This window comes from Pipistrellus hanaki, assembly GCF_964339955.1.
Source record: "Pipistrellus hanaki genome assembly, chromosome: 18".
NCBI lineage: Eukaryota > Metazoa > Chordata > Mammalia > Chiroptera > Vespertilionidae > Pipistrellus > Pipistrellus hanaki.
The window spans coordinates 15,750,653-15,771,284 of record NC_140520.1 but is presented as its reverse complement, the minus strand read 5'-3'; the positions used below and the strand labels follow the sequence as shown (position 1 = coordinate 15,771,284).

At 41.7% G+C, this 20,632-nt stretch overlaps 1 protein-coding gene across 7 annotated transcripts in view; it reads right to left on the bottom strand.

Moving 5' to 3' along the window:
* The window catches only part of DNM3 (dynamin 3), a 359,120-nt gene that overhangs the window by 297,957 nt on the left and 40,531 nt on the right, over window positions 1-20,632 (bottom strand). For all 7 annotated transcript variants that reach the window (XM_084865979.1, XM_084865978.1, XM_084865975.1 and 4 more), the window contains exon 2: window positions 9,195-9,268. In XM_084865979.1, the coding sequence (XP_084722105.1) occupies window positions 9,195-9,268 (74 nt within the window). The remainder of the gene's footprint in view (window positions 1-9,194; window positions 9,269-20,632) is intronic.

Here is a 20,632-nt window from a genome sequence, read left to right as displayed (position 1 = left end):
AGATTTAGTAGGAGGGATAGGCTCACAGGATTAGGGAGGCTCAGAAGTCCCATCCGCAAGCAGTTCTAAGTGGCTGTGCCATTTTACACCAGGCACCACCTGTGGGTGAGAGCCCAGTCCCTCCGGGTCCCCATCAGCACTCCGCAGGGCCAGTCTGCCTCCTTTGGGACATGCTCAGGGCTGCATGACGCTGTCTTCTCCTGTGTTAACCGACTTTTTCCCATTGACTCAGGATGCTGTGAGCAGGTTTCCAGGTGCTTATTCGCCACCCCTCTTTCCGCAGCTCCACTCTGCACCCCGCCCTCGGTAAACTACGGGTCCCCGCCCCTGGATGGAGAACCCACATCTAACATTTTAACTCCCACATTCAGGTAAAACTAGACTAAGTATTGGTAGGACAATGTGCTCCTATCACTGGTACATTGAGCAATATCTTACAATACTTAATATACAGTCTGCAATTTTCCACATGAATATTTTACAGATGGGCCTGCTATGTATTTCATTATATCAGTAAATTCTTAATTTTATATAATGAAAAATAATAATAATAGTAATTTGGGTTGGTTAAGGTATTGTTTTGTGTTGTTTTAGTTTTTTTGTGTTTTGGTTTTTTTTTGTAACTTTAATGTTTTCCTCTTAAAAAATGATAGGAATCCTCTCTTTAATATAAAAACCAGATAAAATCTGAGGTACTATAGTTTTACTTCTTAACCAATATACCTAAACAAATTACATAATTGAGGAAGTCACATAATATTGCATTTTTTCCCCAGACCTCTTGAATGCCTGAATACTAGGAAATAGAATAGTTTTCATAATTGAGTTGTAGTTGACAAATCTTGACCTTAGTGCTTCCTCTATCCGGATCTGCTTTAACCAGAAGAATCACTTCGTGCTTTGGTCAGATTACCATGTAGGAGTCCAGCTCCCTCAGGAAGCCGGTCAGTTTGAGGAAGTCTGTGGACAGGGCTCCCTGCAGAACCAGGAGCATGGAGGGCTGTTTCCCTTGGCTCCACTTCTTTCAACTCCCTGTGTTATCAGGGAAGGGCTGCCTTCCTTTTCTCTCCTGAAGTGATCACGTCCGTGAGAAGCACATTCAGATGGGAGCTTACATACATGACATGGACATTTTTACTGTGGTGCTGGGCACCTGAAAGTCTGTCTCAGAGATTTTCAACCCTCATCTCATAGCACACATAAACCCATTACTAAAATTCTGCCACACACCCAAAAATATATTTTCTGTTGATCTGACAAAAAAAAAAGTATAATTTTGATTCATTCATACCACACAGCTATTGTTGTGTTGGCTGTTGTCTTTTTAATTTGACAATCTAAGGGAAAAGACTAAATAGTCAGATATTGCATGTTTTAAATAATCTTGCAGCACACCAGTTGAAAATCGCTGGTCTATCATATCACCCTCCCATTCCTGAACACCCAAAACTCTAAAAAATCAAAATCACAGGTTAACTTGGGCACTCAAATAAAGAAATATCAGAATTCTTAACCCAGCTCATTCTGAAAACATCTCAGTATTAACATCTCTTGCTTTCCTTATGCATTATAAATTAGCACCTTGATTAAAAATTTAGTGGCACTGCTTAAATTGTCAGGTCTGCAGCAATTTATCAATAAAGCGTTGCTTGTATAATACATTAACACTTTTCCAAGTGTTTTCAAATATGTTACTTTATTTCTCTAAAATGTTGTCTTTGTCTCATCAGCTGTCAAACAGATTGAAATGTTGAAATGCTGTCTGTTTGCTACAAGTAGGGTTTTTTAAAGATTAGAAATAATTTATAAATCACTCTGAACTCACTGAAGATGGAATTACCTTAAGTTGCTAACCTTGGGTAGAGTGCTAGTAGCTGTTGCCACTTAGGTGATGTGGTTTTAAGAGCTTGAAAAAGCTCCTATGGATTAAAAACAAACAAACAAATAAATAAATTAGAAAAAACCTCCCCTTCCCACAAGAAAACTCAGCTAGTACAGACTAACTTCTCATTTTTTGCTGTTAAAATGCGAAGGCCTTTGGAATATTAACACTTTAATGCTCATCCAATGATATTTTTTCCATTGTTTTTTTTTTTTAAATCTTTATTCCTGAAAGTATTACATATGTCCCATTTCCCCCCCTCCCCCCCCCCTATTTACCTCTTCTAGCCCTCCCCAGCCTCTACTCCCTGCCCGAGGCCTTCCATTGATTTTTAGAGAGAGTAGAAGGCAGGAAGGAGGAACAAGGAGGGAGCAGGAGAGAGAGGGAGACACATCAATTTGTTGCCTCCTAAATGTGTCTTGACCAGGGCTGGGGATCAAATCTGCAACTCAGGTATGTGCCCTTGACTGGGAATCAAACCCTCAACCCTTTGGTGTGTAGGCCAATGTTCTAAGCACTAAGATATGCCAGCCAGGGCGGAATATTAACATTTTAAACTGTATCTATTACTTGTATCTTGGTGTAAATGAACTTAACAGATGCTCCTTAAAAAGACTTTCAAGGTGATAAGAGGATGCAAAATTCAGGCACCTGGGAGAGATGCAGTAACATAAGGAGGAAAAATAAACATAGATATAGCATATTGAGACCAAAACACCAACTTAACTTCCGTTAACACTTTATCTTCGATAAATCTTGAGATTCTATACAAACACTAAGGAGCTATTGTTATTAGTATACCTACAATCATTACTGGCCAACTTTTGAAAATAAAGTCAAATGAAAGAGCTCCAGTATCTGTTGTGAAATACTGATTTTTCTCAGCCTGGAATCATGAAATTTAAAACATATAAACTAAAAGTAACACTTTTTAAAATAGCTAAGCCCAGTCCAATTAGAAGTCTTGATGGATAGATAATGAGTATCCCTTTCTCAACATACATACACAAAACCCGCTCTAACAAATTAATAAAATAAAAACAGTATAGTGTATATGTGGGGACACACACACCATAGATTGCAATTCTTTTGAAGCTGAAGAGAATGAAGCCACAGTCCAAATGCAGCCCCTTGACCCACAGGAACCACAAACCCCACCTGTCGACCATCGTGCTGCCATCACAGTGACAGGTTCTGCTCCCTCACTTCTGATAGCTGCCATTCCTGGTAATAGATCACCCCTCACTAACCAAAAGAATCATGAGAAGAGAGAAGGTGCTCAGTAAACTATGGAATATGTATTCATTATGCATTTACTTTTCTGAATATCCCAATTTAACAATCTCAATAGCATAGATATAAAATAATTTTAAATTTTATTTTAAAGGCTAGCAACAACTTAGACAACAATAAACAATTTAGACAACATCCCAAATTACACCTATCAAAATAGACCTGCATTATAATTAAGTATGTTGGGATGTTTATTCTGAATCCTGCACCTATATTTGGTCAATAAAAAGCCTACACAGAGTCTAACATGGACATTGGTAGGCCTGGACACAGCAAAATGAAACATTAAAATAATACAGTGATGAAGCGTTAGATATGTCATGTACATGTCAAGGGGGAAAAAAAGTGTTTTGATGAATAATGAGAGGAACAAGGACACATGGATATTCAAAACGAAAATCATAATTGACATGCCTTAGATTTGAGACCCTCCAAGGACAGAGACTCTCAAAGTGCTTTTGACTCATGGCTTGTCAGTCACATTACTTATGAAGTATTGCATGACCCCAAATTCCTATCTAACTAAGCAATAAAATTGCCTGGTAGGTGAGCCAGGTAATTCTATCCAGGCCTGCTACTCTTGCAGAGGTTTAAAAAATTAGGTCTCTTTAAATATTAGACAAAATGAGAGTAGCAGGAAGACAACTGAAGAAACATCGTATGCAGGACAAAGCTGGCAATTTCTCTGCTGTGTGGCTCACAGTGGGGATTCAAAATCTGCTGAGTGAATGCATGTATGCAAAAATATGGGGATAAAAATGTACCCAACAAATACACTTTGGGAAAACAATTAGAAGAAATTCCAACAGGTGTGCAGGAGATTTGTTATTAAACTAACATAATCACTTGAAAAGTACTTAATGGGACTTTAGTTTCCTTTGTAAAATAAACACCTCTGGTTAATATAAAACCATCCTGGAAGCCAGCAGAGTAGCTAGACTATGGTCTGTTGGTGTGCTGTTTGGACAACAGGGGAAAAAAAGAGTTTCTAAAAGGTATGAGTGATAGCAGTCAACAGATGAGATAACCCATCCTGCCCTGATGGTCACGCAAACAGTGACGTCAATGTTTTGTGGAGAATGAAGATGCAGGCTGTGGGAAAGATAACGCATGTCCCACAGAGAAGGGGAAGGCAGAGAAAATGCATTCCAGACTATTCCAACTCATCCAGCACCTGGGATCTGGAAGTCCGAGGGGAAAGAATGAGAGTGGAAGGAGTAGGTAAGTAGTGACTGTTTGTTAGTTGATCTCAGCCATGGGCATGATGTGAAACAAGTCTGTTCACTTTCCTTCCATTAAAAAGCACATCTCCGCTCAGATCTAAATAAATATTAATAAATCAACAAATCTACAGTTATCTTTTAATCCTCTTCACCATCAATTATTTCAAAACAACACAGTTTAAAAAAAAATGGGAGTGCAGAAGGGACAGGAAGAAAGAGAAGTCCCCAAATTAAAGAATGTGACATTTCCTTTCCATCCAGCCTCTTTCAGCAGACATAGTTCTAGAGCAGACATTAGATGGACCAAAAGGGGCTCAGGTCAGAGAACTATAATTTTTGAATTGGAAACTCAAGGCAATTACAATTCTTTCTCCCACCCCACCCCACCCCCGAAAATGGAATAGAGACAAACAAATTATTGCCAACTCAAGTCATCTAAACCTCAGAATCAGGAATGGTAATTCCATTGAAAATATTATTTTTTTTTCATTTTCTTAAGGAAGAAATATATCTTTAATTCAGTAATTTCCTTCCTAAGTGGAAATGTATGTGGTGTTAAAGAGCAGTCATCTAACTGGGAAGAAACAAAATTTGGGTCAGGTTTGCTTAGAATAGCCTCTGTAACTTTTCTCAAAAATTTTGAGAGTTGAGTGAAAATTGTTGTGGACTTTGTATTAGAAATTACATAACTGAGCAACTGGAAATTCTAAGTCTATTAATAAATGTGTACTCAGCCGGGACCGGTTTGGCTCAGTGGATAGAGCGTCGGACTGTGGACTAAAAGGTCCCGGGTTCGATTCCGGTCAAAGGCATGTACCTGGGTTGCGGGCACATCCCCAGTAGGGGGTGTGCAAGAGGCAGCTGATCGATGATTCTCTCTCATCGATGTTTCTAACTCTCTATCCCTCTCTCTTCCTCTCTGTGAAAAATCAATAAAATATATAATAAATAAATAAATAAATAAATAAATAAATAAATAAATAAAATGTGTACTCAATCTTTAAGGTAAGAAAAGATTAACAACAAAAGAAAAGCAGTAAAAATAAATAAATAAATAACAGGTTCCGAATGTTGTGAAAAGGAAGGAAGGAGGAGGACCCCAGCTCAGAGAGATGAGCGTGTATGTGGTTACTGTTGCAAAGATTTCACCTGGATATTTGTACTCTGCCAGGGAGGTAAGTCGATTATGTAACAACAACCTAACTAGGTGTTATTAGAACCTCAGCCTCTAAGAATCTAAGAAGATCCTCAGACATACATAGATCTAATCATTACATTGCACACCTTAAACTTACACAACGCCATATGTTAGTTATATCTAAATAAAGCTGCGGTGCGGGTCCTCGGGCTCTGAAATGCCAGGGCCAGATGTGCTGGTGTCGGAGCTGGGGGCCCCGGGCAGCAGCAGGACAACACACTTCAGGCATGAACACACTTCGGCCTGCTCTGGTCCAAGCACAGTGTGCAGACCCGGATGAAGGCTTCATGAGCAAACATATGGACAGGTGTTTTTTTTAATGATGGGTAATTTCCCAATAAAAGAAGCCTATTTAGAAGAAGAAGAAGAAGAAGAAGAAGAAGAAGAAGAAGAAGAAGAAGAAGAAGAAGAAGAAGAAGAAGAAGAAGAAGAAAGAGGAGAAGGAGGAGGAGGGAGGAAGAAGAGGAAGAAGAGGAGGAGGAGGAGGAGGAGGAGGAGGAGGAGGAGGAGGAGGAGGAGGAGGAAGAGGAGGAGGAGGAGGAGGAGGAGGAGGAGGAGGAGGAGGAGGAGGAGGAGGAGGAAGAGGAGGAGGAGGAGGAGAAGGAGGAGGAGGAGGAAAGGAACCTAGAAAAAGAAAACAACGGGAAAGAATTAGATGAACCGGTTCTGAGTGCTTCTCACGGTGTGACTCAGGGAGCAACGCTCTAAAGAACATCTTCCGCGGCAGTAGTTCTTTACAACCAGCAACCTGGGCCCTGCCCAGACCTGCTGAATCACAACTTCTTCGGGGGAGGCCCAGCAATCCCCAGGAATCTCATGCGCATGGAAATGTCAAAATAACTCCACTCAAGGGACATTAAACCAGGAATCTGTGCTTGGTATGCTAACCTCCTCACCGATGGAAAGCAAGCGGGAGCCAGCACTGGACCAGAACAAGGTCAAAGCTGTAGTTAAGAAAGAATGTTTTCAGAATCACATTTGTTTTCACCATGAGTGAAAAGAAAATAAAGATTTAGTCCTCTGCAAAAACAGACTACCATACTAAAAATGTCTATTTTAATCATATTCGGATATTTAAATGTAAAACAAAATGAGATCCGCAGTTTTAAAATATTTCTAATATTGTTATTCAAAGTAAGACTTGTGAGTTTTCACTAATATATCTCAGTCTAAGTTATGATTGTAGAAACCAAGTCCTGGTCACTGTACATAAATGAGGATTTAAAGCAGGAGTCCTCAAACTTTTTAAAGTGGGGGCCAGATCACGGTCCCTCAGAGAGCTGGAGGGCCGGACTATATGAACTACTAATTCCTACTGTAACACCTCGGCTGCGCTCACTGCCCAAAAAACCTGGCGGGCCGGATCAGACTCCTCTGCGGGCCGCATGTGGCCCACGGGCCGTAGTTTGAAGACCCCTGGTTTAAAGTCTCTAAACCTACAAACTTCTTTAAAATAGCTCACCTGTGAAAAGGGGATGTTTTTTCTCTGGACACTGCCTGTTACAGGAGGAAGCAATCTCCTCAAAGACCCTCTGCCCAGCTGCACCTGGACTCACAGGCCCTTCATGCCGACCTGAGGGTGGAGCCTGGTGGGCAGCCCCTCGCTCCGACCCTGGCGACTCAGCAGCCTCACAAGCCTCGCTCCTCAGACCTGAGCTCTGTGTCTCCATCTTTGTCCAAATGGTCATTGACAGCAACTCCGACCAAGGTCCCAAAATACTGAATAGGAACAGCTCTCTAATAAATTACAAGCCCTATGTAATTTTTAAAACCTGGTGACATTACATGGTGCAGTCAAGGCAATTCAAATGTGGGAAATCAAATGTTGATGAATTAATAATATATTTGATGTGCGTGAAAGGAGGAAGCAGCAAGGAAATCTTTTACAAAAGATCACTTCTGTAATTTGAACAATTATCTTCAATTTACCCATTTTGCAATTTCTGATTTTTAACATCTTCATTTCTTATACTAATGTCATTGAAATAAAGGAGAGGGAGGTGATACAATAGCATTTAGAGGAATATTTTAACAGAGCAAAGTACTCCAGGAGACAAAACCACTTGTCCTTACCCATGCTCTCCAGGTTTTACTTTTATAAGTCCTTAACAGCCAGTAACTTTTAAACCAAAGACTTGGATTCTGATGTTTTAAAAAACCACCTTTCCTTCGGGCGGAAGGGCACATCAAATTCCCAATAGATCACTTCTTTTTTTAAATATATTTTATTGATTTTTTTACAGAGAAAGGGACAGTTAGAAACATTGATGAGAGAGAAACATCTGTCAGCTGCCTCCTGCATACCTCCCACTGGGGATGTGCCCAAAACCAAGGTACATGCCCTTGACCAGAATCAAACCCAGGATCCCCCAATCCACAGGCCAACGCTCTATCCACCGAGCAAAACAGGTCAGAGCTAGATCACTTCCTAAGGCAGTGACATTTTCAACATACTCAGTAATTCATCAAAAATAGAACACTCAGCCTGGCCTGCATGGCTCAGTGGTTGAATGTTGACATATGAACCAGAAGGTCACTGTTTGATTCCCGGTCAGCGCACATGCCCAGGTTATGGGCTCGATCTCCAATGTGGGGCATGCAGGAGGCAGCCAATCAATGATTCTCTCTCATCATTGATGTTTCTATCTCTCTCTCCCTCTCCCTTCCCCTCTGAAGTCAATAAAAACATATTTTTAAAAAACAGAACACTCAGACATATTAGCTTTCTCAGTCTGACATGTCACTTAACCCGTAAACAATAAGATCAGGTGCTGAGCAGAAGGCCCAGTGGGTTGCTGGCAAATGTTTAACAGCTGGCACCTGAAGGGGCAAAGAGGCCTGATCTGTATGTAGCATTTGCCAATTTCCATCCTGTAAATTCTCCCACCATGACCATCTTCAAGCTACCTCTGTGATGTCACTGAATACGGAGATGGAACAGGAGGTCCACCATCAGATCTCGGAAGCTGGCCCAAGCCAGATTCAACATGGCACCAGGGGAAGCCAATGGGCACTGAAAACTGTCCCCTTGTCTTATGAAGACCCTCTACCTACTCCCTTGCCCTTGATACTGCAGTCCTTACCCATCACCTCAGCAACGCCTTGTCCAGCTCTTGTCCCCCAAGCCACACCTTTAGAATCCCCTCAGGGGCACGAAAGGACCCCTCCTGTACTGCAACCACACGAAAAGAGCAAAATGGGGATGGGGGGGGGGAGGGACTGCAGGTGAGTTTGCACTTAGTGGTGGAGTGGAGGGATGCCTCACTCGATGGCTTTATTTCTCCAGAAAGTAGGAGTATTCATGTTTATGCCATACAGTACAGAAGAATTAATTACAAAGATAAAATGTTATTTTCTAGACAGAATTACCATGATAAAAATGTTATTTTCCGGGTGTATAAAAATCTACAATCAAATGAAGCTTTCCCATTAATAAATCAAAGGAATTAAAAGAATAGTGAAGGAGGGAGCATTTGGAGAGAAGTGCAGGCAACTCCCCACAGCAAGGTGATCACAGAAACGTTTCTGTGGCTACACCTTAACCCCGGAGGCACCAGACATACGAGATGTCCGTGTGGCAAGCATCCTCTTTCCTTACCTGCTTTGGAAGTAACAAGCTGTAGTACAAGAGGCCGTCTTGTCACGATGCCTGACCCTCGAGGGAGAAAGTCTCTAAAAAAAAAAAAGAAGAAATAGATTGAGGCACTAAGGAATTCTGATATCTTGTAAATTTATGTCACATTCCAGAGTAATTCTCCTAATTCCAAGCTTTTCAATGTATCATGTCTAAAGAAGGCCAGACGCATCTTATCAAAGAAGCATTTGCCAGAAGTAAAAATAAATAAAAGGGTGGGCCTCTTTTTTTTTTTTTTTTAAGAATTTTATTGATTTTTTACAGAGAGGAAGGGAGAGGGATAGAGAGTTAGAAACATCCGTCAGCTGCCTCCCTGCACACCTTCTGCTGGGGATGTGCCCGCAACCAAGGTACATGCCCTTGACTGGAATTGAACTTGGGACCTTTCAGTCCACAGGCCGACGCTCTATCCACTGAGCCAAACCGGTTAGGGCAGGGCCGGCCTCTTATATTGCATTCTGGGCCATGTGCTTTATCCTGATGGCTGGAATTAATGACAGTTTGCCTTAATTTACTGTGTACTGTCAATTAACTTGTATGACCAGAGAATTAGCATTAACAGAAACATTTGATGCAGAAATTAATCCTTAAACTTTTTTAGAATTAAAAAATTCAGTACTCCATCTGACTTCAAGATCAATATTAGTACCATCAAATACTGACCATTATTAAAGGTACATTAGATTATATCTTCTAAATATCCTGAAATTTTTCTCCATATAAAACGTGAGACCAAGTACAGATAAATATTGTGTGTGTAGAATTAATAGCAATATATATTGCAATGTAAGTTTGATTTATTTCACTCCTGACAAATGGAAGTTTTTAATAAACAAAGATGCATTTGAATGGCATGTTAATATAACTAGATCAATAAAACTGCAGCAAAGAAAGTATTATATAATCACATCTGCAGTGCCACATAAATTATGCCGATTCTGTGGTGTCAAAGAAGAATTCATGCACGTGCCTAAGACACAATTTTTAAACACATTTAGAATGCCTCACAACTTTGAGAAAAACCATCATTTTAAAAAATCACAGAGTTCTATTCCATTCAAAGTACGTCTCTGACTGAATGCCAATGTTTCTCAAAAACTGGTTCTAAGACAACCAGAAAGTGTTATAACCACTGATGCCCACCACCCATCCTGAACTTACAACTTCAGGAATATTCAGGGGTGTGCAGCCTCTGTGCTCTTTAATAGGGTGGGGGCTGGCAAGGGGGGCGGGTGGATGCTCACCTTGGATTGAGCACTGGCCTCTGCTTAGTGGGTGACAATGGCAGGGGGTGCACTGAGCGTTGTGTAGGAAACGGGCACACCAGAACTTCAGATGGGGTTTCAATGAAACAGGTAGAGGCCAGCAGGCAAGCTGCAAAAGCCCTCTAGCTGCCCTTTAGAATGAAGAGTCACAGACATAAATTTAAGCACAAATTCCCCTATACCATTCATTTTGCTGACAGGGGAAATAACACAGAACAGCCTTTTTACTAAGTTAGTGACTTCACTCCTTAACTCCAAGGCCAAGTTCATTTAGAATGTCACTATACTAGTATGTGACTAAAATAAAGAATGGTGAAGCTACCAACTTGTCTTTTCTCTAAAAAAAAAAAAAAAAAAAAAAAAAAATGCCACCTGAAATAAAGATTATTTATTCATTAAAAAAAAATCATTGAGGAAAAAGTGCTAGGGAGAGACTGTGGGCCCTGCACCGGTGGGCACTGAGTCTGAAATCCAATGGGAAGATACAGGCCTGCACACAGAAAAGCATTCAAGATAAACTACACCACAGTTCAGGAAAGAGAGACTGAGATGCTCCTTTTGAAAATGTCTGCATCCATATTGTTTAATATTCTTTTAATGTTCTCCAAGGACCATATTAGAATATCTACCAGTTTGGATGGTTGCAATAACCATTTTAAATTTAATCAAAACGTAGAGAGCATCTACTCTGTTTCTAGAGCCAAAAAAGGAGGTTAATTTGATCATCAAACATATAAAGAAAAGAAAATTTCAGAACAGAGAGCTGGAGAGCTACTGGACCACAGATGTCTGAGCTACTGGACCACGGATGAGATTTCAGAATGTATTGATGCCAACGAGAAACATATGTGTCTTAATGCCATTTAATGAATCAGTAAGCTATTTTTTTAAGTCAAGGTAGAGAAGAAGGGAGGGAGGGGGGAAGAGGGGAGAAAGGAGGTCTCTTTATGCTAGGTTCTGTTTCAGCTCATGCTTATGGCCATATATTGATAATCCTTTTGAATATCATTAAAGCAAAACAGAATGTACCAAGCATTTTAAATAGCAAATAACTACCATGTGTTTGTCTGGCAAAAAAGCCCACAGATACCTCTTACTTTTTTATTCAGCAATCGGAATTTTGCAGTAAGAGGGATAAACAGACTCAGCTATATCCAGGTCCCTACTCACTAACTCACACTGCCTGGCCCCCGGCATGGCTCCATTAGTCCTTCCGAAGTCCAGAGATTTGGGAACCAGATCTTGCTGTTTGGAGATCTCCCCTGACTTCACAGGATGATCGGAAGTGCAATGAAACCCTAGAGAGGACTTCTGTCTGCTGGAGAGCGAGAGGCTAGCCTGGCATCTGGGAGACGCTCGGTATGTGGATCAGCAGCATGGAAACCACATGCCCAGCAGGCTCCTGAGGAGAGGGCTAAGGGGTGAGCCCTCCAGTGACACACTAAGAACCTGGCTTTGAGACCAGCCCTCACACTGAATGGGCAGAATTCCCTCTAAACTCCGTCTCTTTTGCTACTAAACTGAGATAATCCCGTGGATCAAAGGAAATACAACATATGACAACTTTTAAAAAATATATATTTTATTGATTTTTCACAGATAGGAAGAGAGAGGGATAGAGAGTTAGAAACATCGATGAGAGAGAAACATTGATCAGCTGCCTCCTGCACAACCTCCACTGGGAATGTGCCCACAACCAAGGTACATGCCCTTGGCTGGAATCGAACCTGGGACCCTTCAGTCCGCAGGCTGATGCTCTATCCACTGAACCAAACCGGTTTCAGCTTCATATGACAACTTTTTAAAAACATGCGTACCATGGGAGAAAATAGTACTGTTACTGTTATTATAGCTATGATATAGACATAGTATATTTTCCTTTATAGTGTAGCAGTCTCTTAACTAAAAAAAAAAAACAAACAAAAAAACCACACACACACAACTAAGTCTCTACATACAATATACTTTTTTATTAATTTCTTTATTGATTAAGGTATCATATATTTGTCCTCAACCCCCCATTCCAATCCCCCACACCCACCCCCACTCATGCCCCCTACATACAATATTTTAACATTTCATAAATGGTGTTTGGAGGTGATGGGCCTCAAACCCCACCTGAACTGTTCCCTTGGTGTTGGCCAGCTGTATTGGTTTGGAAAGCTCAGCCTGACTCCTAGTCCCATTGACAGGGACCCAAGGCACTGACACAAACAACCATGAATCATTCAGTTGCCATTGAGTGCCATCATCCATGTGAATTTTATTTTGTTCTGTGCAAAGGTGGTTGGTTTTCTCCCATATTACTTTGCTAAATTATTGCAAAAAAAAATCAATCATGACTGTGTCTTTAGATTACTTTGTTTTTAAACTACATATTTTGTTTGTTTATGGTCTAATACATATATACAAAAAGAACATTTGTATGCCATTTTCCTCCAACAAGAACCTTAAGGGGAAGACTGAGGAAAGCAGTATGCAAACTGACTCCATCCTACTGCCTGAATGCCTTATTTATGTGTAGACCACAGATTTTTAAGGTGGGATGAGTGCTTTTCTCTCTCACCACAGAGCAGCTACAATGCAAATGCTTTTCTTCTCTCTCAGTCTATCTCAAAAAATAGCATTATTCGGCACAATCTTAACAGCTGGTCTTCAGGCAAGAAGTCAATGTTCCTTCATGGTTTCTTGACTCGTGCAGGAAAATTAGAGAATGATTCCGATGCTTTGGTCTAAGAACCATCTTGGTGACATTTCTTATTGGCTCTTCCAGAAACTCAGTTACCAGGAAGTATTATTATTGCTCCCTCAGGAAATGACTGACGTTTGGAAGCCTAAAATAAGAGAGTACACTCACTCTATCAACATAACTAGAGAGGAATCTCCCCCAATAGTACAAATAAAGTAACTACAGAGATCTTTTTCTTCAATATAGATAGAAATGTTCATTAACCATGATCTGTTCGATAAATAAATGTTTAACATCGGCCCTTGACTAAACGTGGGAGACATAAATCTCTCCAAGAAGTTAATTCGTGTAGCTGACTCATTCAAAGATAATTAAGCTTTGCCTAAAATGCCATGCAAATGATTACAATAAGCCTGACAGGTACAAGGGGTACGTTCCTGAAGGAATAGACAATAATCTATTCTGCTTGGGAGACGAGCCAGGAACCGTTTCAGAGAGACACAGCTGGAGGCATTCCACGGAGAATCAGGATGCACAAAGACATGGAAGGCCAAGGTAACACAGAACGTTAAGGAACTACCCACTAAAGGAAGGTCAGAATGAGGTGCAGAAGAGTCTGGAGAAGGAGGTGGGAGCAAAGTGTAGAGACCTTCACCTGTGGGTTGTTGTGTGTTTTTTTCCTTCTGTGAGAACAAGAAGGCACTGAAGGGTTTTTAAGTGATCAGATTTACATTTCAGAAAAATCGCTGAGGTCTACATGGAGAGTGTTGGAAAAGGGAAAGACAAAAGACAGTCTAGTCGCTAACCAGTTTAGTCATTGAGGGAGGAGATGATAAAGGTTCGACAGAAGGCAGTAATGGTGGAGATGGGGGAAAAGACAGAGCAAATGGCCAATTGATGGTCACTTGATATGGAATGAAGAGGCGATCTCACATTTCTGGTTTGAGTAGCTGGTTAAATAGAGGTGCCGTTAGCCAGAATAGGAAATCCAGGAGGATCTAATTATAACTGATATGTATGCAGTGCTTACCACGTGTCAGGTGCATTCTAATTTGATCCTCATAACAACACTATGAGATAGGCACTATTGTTATTCTGACTTCACAGATGAGGAAACAGGGGCACAAGGTCATAAGTTTCTCAAGGTCACAAAGCTAGTAAGTGATAGATCTAGGGCTCAATCCTAGAGAGGTAACTCGAGTATCTGTACTCTTGACCAGCAGATTATACTACATAGTAAAAGACAGGGGGGAGGAGATGAGGGAACATATTAGGACAGCGGTCAACAACCATTGGTCCGTGAGGTCCAAAAGGTCGGTGACCGCTGGTTTAAGGAAACCTTTGGAGCAGCAGTCATCAACCAGTGGTCCGCAGACCCCTGGTGGTCTGTGAGGTCCAAAAGGTTGGGGGCCGCTGTACTAGGATATGTTGATGTTAGCTGCCTGGAGAATAGTCAACTGAAGACAAGTACACAGACTGAGCAAGGAAAACTCAGGATAGTAATCCTGGCCAGAGATAATTTGACAGTCATCAATGGAGGTGGTTGAGGCCAAGAGAATAGATAAGTAGGCATGAAGAGGAGAGGGGTGATGGATATGACTCTGAAATGGGCACTTGTAATAAGTAGAACTAATTGAGAGATTGAGAAGGGACTCCTGGATATTAGAAGTCAGAAGTACCCCCAAAGTCACACTAGTCTCTTAGATATCTACACTTAGATGTCCCAAACCCAATCTCTACATTCAACTCATTATCATCTATCCAACATGCTTCCCTCCATTCTCAATCATAGTCCACATCATCAGCCTCCATCATCCAGGCCAAGTGCGTGGGACTCATCCATCCCCCCTCTTCCTCTGTCTTCAGGCTCCAAATCCGTCACCTGGTCCTGTTGATTCTACCTTCTTCACATCCCTTAAATGCATCCTCTCTTAACCTCAGTCACCACTCCAGGTGCCACCAACTCTCATCTATTGATAGATTAATAACCATCTCCCAATTCATTTCCCTGCATCCAATTTGAACAGCCTCCAATCCAACTGCAACAGTAACGAAGTCCCATCACAACATTTCCAGACTCTGAATCACTGAGTGACTCATTATCTTTAGCATGAAATCCAAACTGAAAAGAGAAAAGAAGCCCCACCCTCTGGTGGCAGTCTCTGCACTCTCAAACTCGGTGCTTTGGCCCACTCCAAGCTTCCCTCCTGGGAGGCCCTCCCCCGCTTCTCCCTCTAGCCAACTCCTACATAGCACCCATGAGAAGCCTTCTTTGAAATCCCCCTATACCATGCATGCCTCTGTCTGAGCTCTCCACACACAATGTCACACTGGTCTGTTTCCCTGCCAGCTCCCTCAACCTGTGTTCCCCCCAGTGCCGCCTTCAGTGCCCAAGTATTAAATATTTTTAACACTTCCTACCTACCCTTTAAGGAAGACTTATCACTACCCCACATATTCATAACACGGGAGGACCTCATTCCCATGTCTGATTCCCCAACAGGCAGACAGCTAAATGGCAACCGAAAGAACAGGCAAGATAACTTTCAATTTACCAATCATGTGCTGAGGTCATTTCAATTAATATGTTTATTACGAATTAAGATCCAGCAGTATCCATCAGAGTGCAAAACACAGGACATTGGGTGAGACAATATTACTGAGTGTCTGAAGATGTGGAATAAAATTTGAAAGGATCCTTTTACCTGGAGCCAAGATATTTTGAAAAGTCATTCCTTAAAAACAGAGACGTCTCTTCTAAAATGTTACTATCTTCAAAATACAATTGGATGAGCTCCAAAGTAATCCCTGTACAATTACTATCTCCCAGCCCTTCAAAATGATAACCCAATTTGAAAGAGAGAGAGAGAGAGAGAGAGAGAATCACTGCCAATTACGGCCCACGCCCTGCCCCAGGAAGCACTGAGGTCATGTATGCCACACGCGGAACACAATGGCATTGTTAAACGGCCTTGTGCTTGCGTGCCCCAACCCCAGAGCTTTGCCAACCACTGCCATGCCACTTTAACTGCTGAAGGAAGTAATTATGCAAAAATCCACAGATTTCATTGGAAATTTTCCACTGCAGTTTACTTCTTTCCCCTCAACTCTTGGCCCAATCTAAAAACGTTAGCTCTTATAGATTTGTAAAAAAATAAAATAAAATAAAAAATGCATTTTCTCTATCACTCTATAATTTGAGATATTCAATGAACACTGCTAGTATTTCATTTGAAAAACATACAGATACAAATCCGATTGCAGGAAATACGGTGCTTCTTGTTTTATTTTTTCACTTATACCAAAGAAATTTCAATGTTTGACTTTTAGTCACAAAACATAATATTTCTAAGCAATATGGTTTCATTGAATTTAATTAATCAATCATTCATGGTCCCACTGCCACATTCAAAATGCAGAAGTTTCAGAGTCGGAGATCTATTAACTGGCTGAAGAAGTTTACAAACACCATGTGTCCCACCCTCCAGGGGACTCTCTCAGGAACCTAATGCCTGCTTCCTCAATCCACTTTATTTGCTGGTTCACAGAGTCAGTTTGTCAAGAATGAGAACACCAGATTAATGAGTTGCAGAACAAAGCAGAAGCACTTAGCTGTTGCTCTATTCCAAATCACAGACGATGCTTTACACGGGGTAGCTGCCATGGAAATTAATGACAAGAGACCACTAAAGGGACTGCTAGTTGCCTGCCTGATATACATTTCCCCCTTATTTCTTAGGAACAGAACCCCAATTTTGTTGGGCATAGGAATGTGCCCAACTTTGAGTAACAAATGAATAAGTAAACTTACATTTCCCGGCCACCCTTGCAAATAGGGTGCCCACATGACTAAGTTTTAGCCAATAAGATGTCACTAGAGCTTGTTGAGTGATGTCAAGGATATTTCCCTTCAAAGGGTCTGATTTAGCTGGTGTGCACCTTTTGCCTTTCCCTCTTCTCCCCGTCACTGATACATGACAGAGCTGCAGCAACCGCCTTAAACCACAGGCAATATGGAAGGTGGCTAAGGGCCACAGAACAAAGGAAAATGAGGTGTCTGGGACAGTGGTGGCACAGAGTCACTGGACCAGCCCTGTATTGCCTAAGGAAGAGAATGAGAAAGAGAGAGAGAGAGAGAGACATGTGCTTTAGAATAGTGTTTCCCAGCCGTCTTTTTTATTAGGGAACCTTATTAAACCTTTTCCCCATTTGATTTAAATTTATATACACAGATATATTGTATGTACATATATCTGTGCTTTTTACATAAAAATAATGAAGGTTTTTTTTTTTGCTCCTTGGAGGCAATATTGTCCCCCTTGAGAAGATGTACTATAAAGATCAAAGAAGAATAAGAGAACCTGGTATGCTAAATATTTGGACCTATATGTTATCTCTTCCTGTAGGGTTTCTAAAAGAGATGTATGTAGAAAGGACAAGGCCAAATGGCTTTTGCCTCAAACCCCAATACCTCCCCTTCCCAGCCCTGGAAACATGGGCTGGATCATAGGGACCCTCTGGCTTAGTTAAGAGGCAGGCTTAAGGCTAGTACCAGAGAGGCGGAAAGGCTCCCTGCCCCTTTTCATGAAGCCCACACATGAATCTCAGAATGTTCTCTGGCACCACCCAGTGAGATGAAGGGCAAGAGAACGCGTATCCAATGACGAGGGCATGGCCTACTAAGGCCTGACTTGGAGAATGGCCCAATTACTGTCCTTGGTCCTGAATGTCTATTATTGTTCTGGTGGGGAGGAGGGGAGGGCTGGAAGGGAAGAACATACGTAAAAGTAGAAGTAAGCTACCCTAGTCAATGCCGTGTGTGCTCTTCTGTTTTCACTTTTTTTTTTTTTAAGAGATTGGAAGAGCCAAAACCGGTTTGGCTCAGTGGTAGAGCATCGGTCTGCGGATTGAAAGGTCCTGGGTTCGATTCCGGTCAAGGGCATGTACCTTGGTTGCAGGCACAAACCCTGTGGGGGGTGTGCAGGAAGCGGCTGGTCAATGTTTCTCTCTCATCAACGTTTCTAGCTCTCTATCTCTCTCCCTTCCTCGCTGTAAAAAATCAATAAAATTTATTTATTTTTTTTAAAAAGAGATTGGAAGAAAAAATTGGTATTTAATTGAAAGTAAAAAAAAAAAATGTTAGTTTATCCACTAAAGCAGAACAGAGAGCCACCGTACACTATATATTTAATAGAATAAGAGTCTGATTAAGTATTGAGGAGGGCCCAACTGGGGTGGCTCAGTGATTTGAGAATCAACCTATGAACCAGTAGGTCATGGTTCCATTCCCAGTCTAGGTTGCGGGCTTGATCCCCAGTAGGGGGCGTGCAGAAGGCAGCCGATCAATGATTCTCGTCACTGATGTTTCTATCTCTCTCTCCCTCTCCCTTCTTCTCTGAAATCAACAAAAATACATGTTAAAAAAAAAAAAGTATTGAGGAGGAATTTAAATGGATCCTTGAATGCCACTCCTTCTTCAAGATTCTAGACGCCTCATCCATTATCCCCCTACGCAAGGCCTTTATTCCCAAGTGTCTTCACACTAATCTCAGACCTCTATATTGACTCCTCTACCACAGAAGGCCCCAATGCACCTTTCTTTACCTACCTTGCCCTGAAAGACAGAATGCTGGCAGCTCCTGTGGGAAGCATTTCCTCATATGCCAGCATAGTTAGGTGTTCCTCCTCTTTATTCCAAAGTACCATGAATCCAGTCGTATCCCCTCCCCCAGACAAGTTCTCTTAGGACAGGGATCTATTTCTGTAAGACCAATGGTCAGCACAGAGCCTGGCACAGGAAGAAGATGCTCAGTGGTGACCTGATGTATAAATATAGCCAACATTCTATGAATTAAAGCCAAATTTATTGGAAAAATAAATTTTAAGGGGTGGTTATTACTTATAATAATAGCTAGTATGTAGTAAGTATCACTGCCATCATTATTATCATTATTTTTAGAAGAAATAGTAGTGTTACCCTAAAACATGGAATTATTACACAAATTTGTTTCAGAAGCTAATATATCCCCATCGCAACAAGTAGTGATTACTTTTTGCTAGCCATAGGCATGTGGCTCTATTGTCACACTGCATATCTAGAGTTTTGGGTGGTGCACAAAAGAAAGTATGTCCAACTAAACATCTATAATGTTGACCTTTTCATTTCTCCCTCATAAGTCATCAGCTATCTAAAGGCTTCATTCTCTAAGAGTTCTCACTACTGTTCTACTGAAACCCATGGAAAAGATTATTGAAAACCATGGAATGAGAGCTTTCAGCCAACAAAAGAGTCAACACACATTCCAGCCACAGTGTGCTCAATTCAAACAGGGAGTGAAATGAACCCCCTGGCATCTAGAGTATTCCACAAGTGTGTGGCAAGTGTTATTTCTAGCCACTTGAAAGCACCAGTGAAAAGAGCTCAAATGTTCAGAAAAGAAAAGCTCTCCCTCCCCATGAGGAGAAGCATTTATCAGCACTTACTGGCCCTCTTTCACTGCCTTTCCACGGACACATCTCTAATTGTTCCAATTCTAATTGCAAGTAGCAAAACTGATAATGGTAAAAGTCTACAGCTCAGTGTGTGGGTGGCAAAAAGAGGTATTTAACAGCACAAATAAGATATAAAAAGTATATGACAGCATGGGATCTGGGCAGGCAACATCACAATGAAGAGAGAGAAGGAGGTTTAGAGAGCAGGTTACCAAACCAGCTTAGGTTCCAGTGGCAACCTTGACACATCATCTATACTAATAAAAGAGAAACATGCAAAATTGACCGTACCTCTGCTACGCCCACAAGCCAATCAGGAGCAAGTATGCAAAGTAACCCAACCATGATGGTTTTGGCCAAGGAGAGAGCAGGAGGCTTGGGTTGCCCCTGGCGATGGTGGAAGCCAAACTTCCCACCCTGCCCTGGCCGGCCCTGGCCTTCACTCAGGCTACAAAGTTTCAATTATAGAAGATAAATAAATCCCAGATATCAGGGCCTCCACTTGAGTCGCTGGGGGTGTGTGGCCGGCCTGCAAACCAACAAGGTCCCTCACCCAGGCCTCCCCACGCCCCAAAGGAACCCCCACCCTGATCCGGGACACCCTTTAGGGCAAACCAGCTGGGTGGTGTGCAAAAGAAAGTATGTCCAACTAAACACCTATAATGTTGACCTTTTTATCTCTATCCTATCTCATAAAAAGTAATAAGCAAATTGACGATCACTCCAACACACAAGATGGCTGCCCCCATGTAGACACAATGGCCAACACAAGATGGCCAGCAGGGGAGGGCAGTTGAGAGGGACCAGGCCTGCAGGAGAGAGCAGTTGGGGTATGGGGACCAGGCCTTCAGGGAATGGCAGTTGTGGGGACCAGGCCTGTAGGGGAGGGCAGTTATGGGCAATCAGGTTGGCAGGGGAGCAGTTAGGCATCAATCAGACTGGCAGGAGGGTGGTTA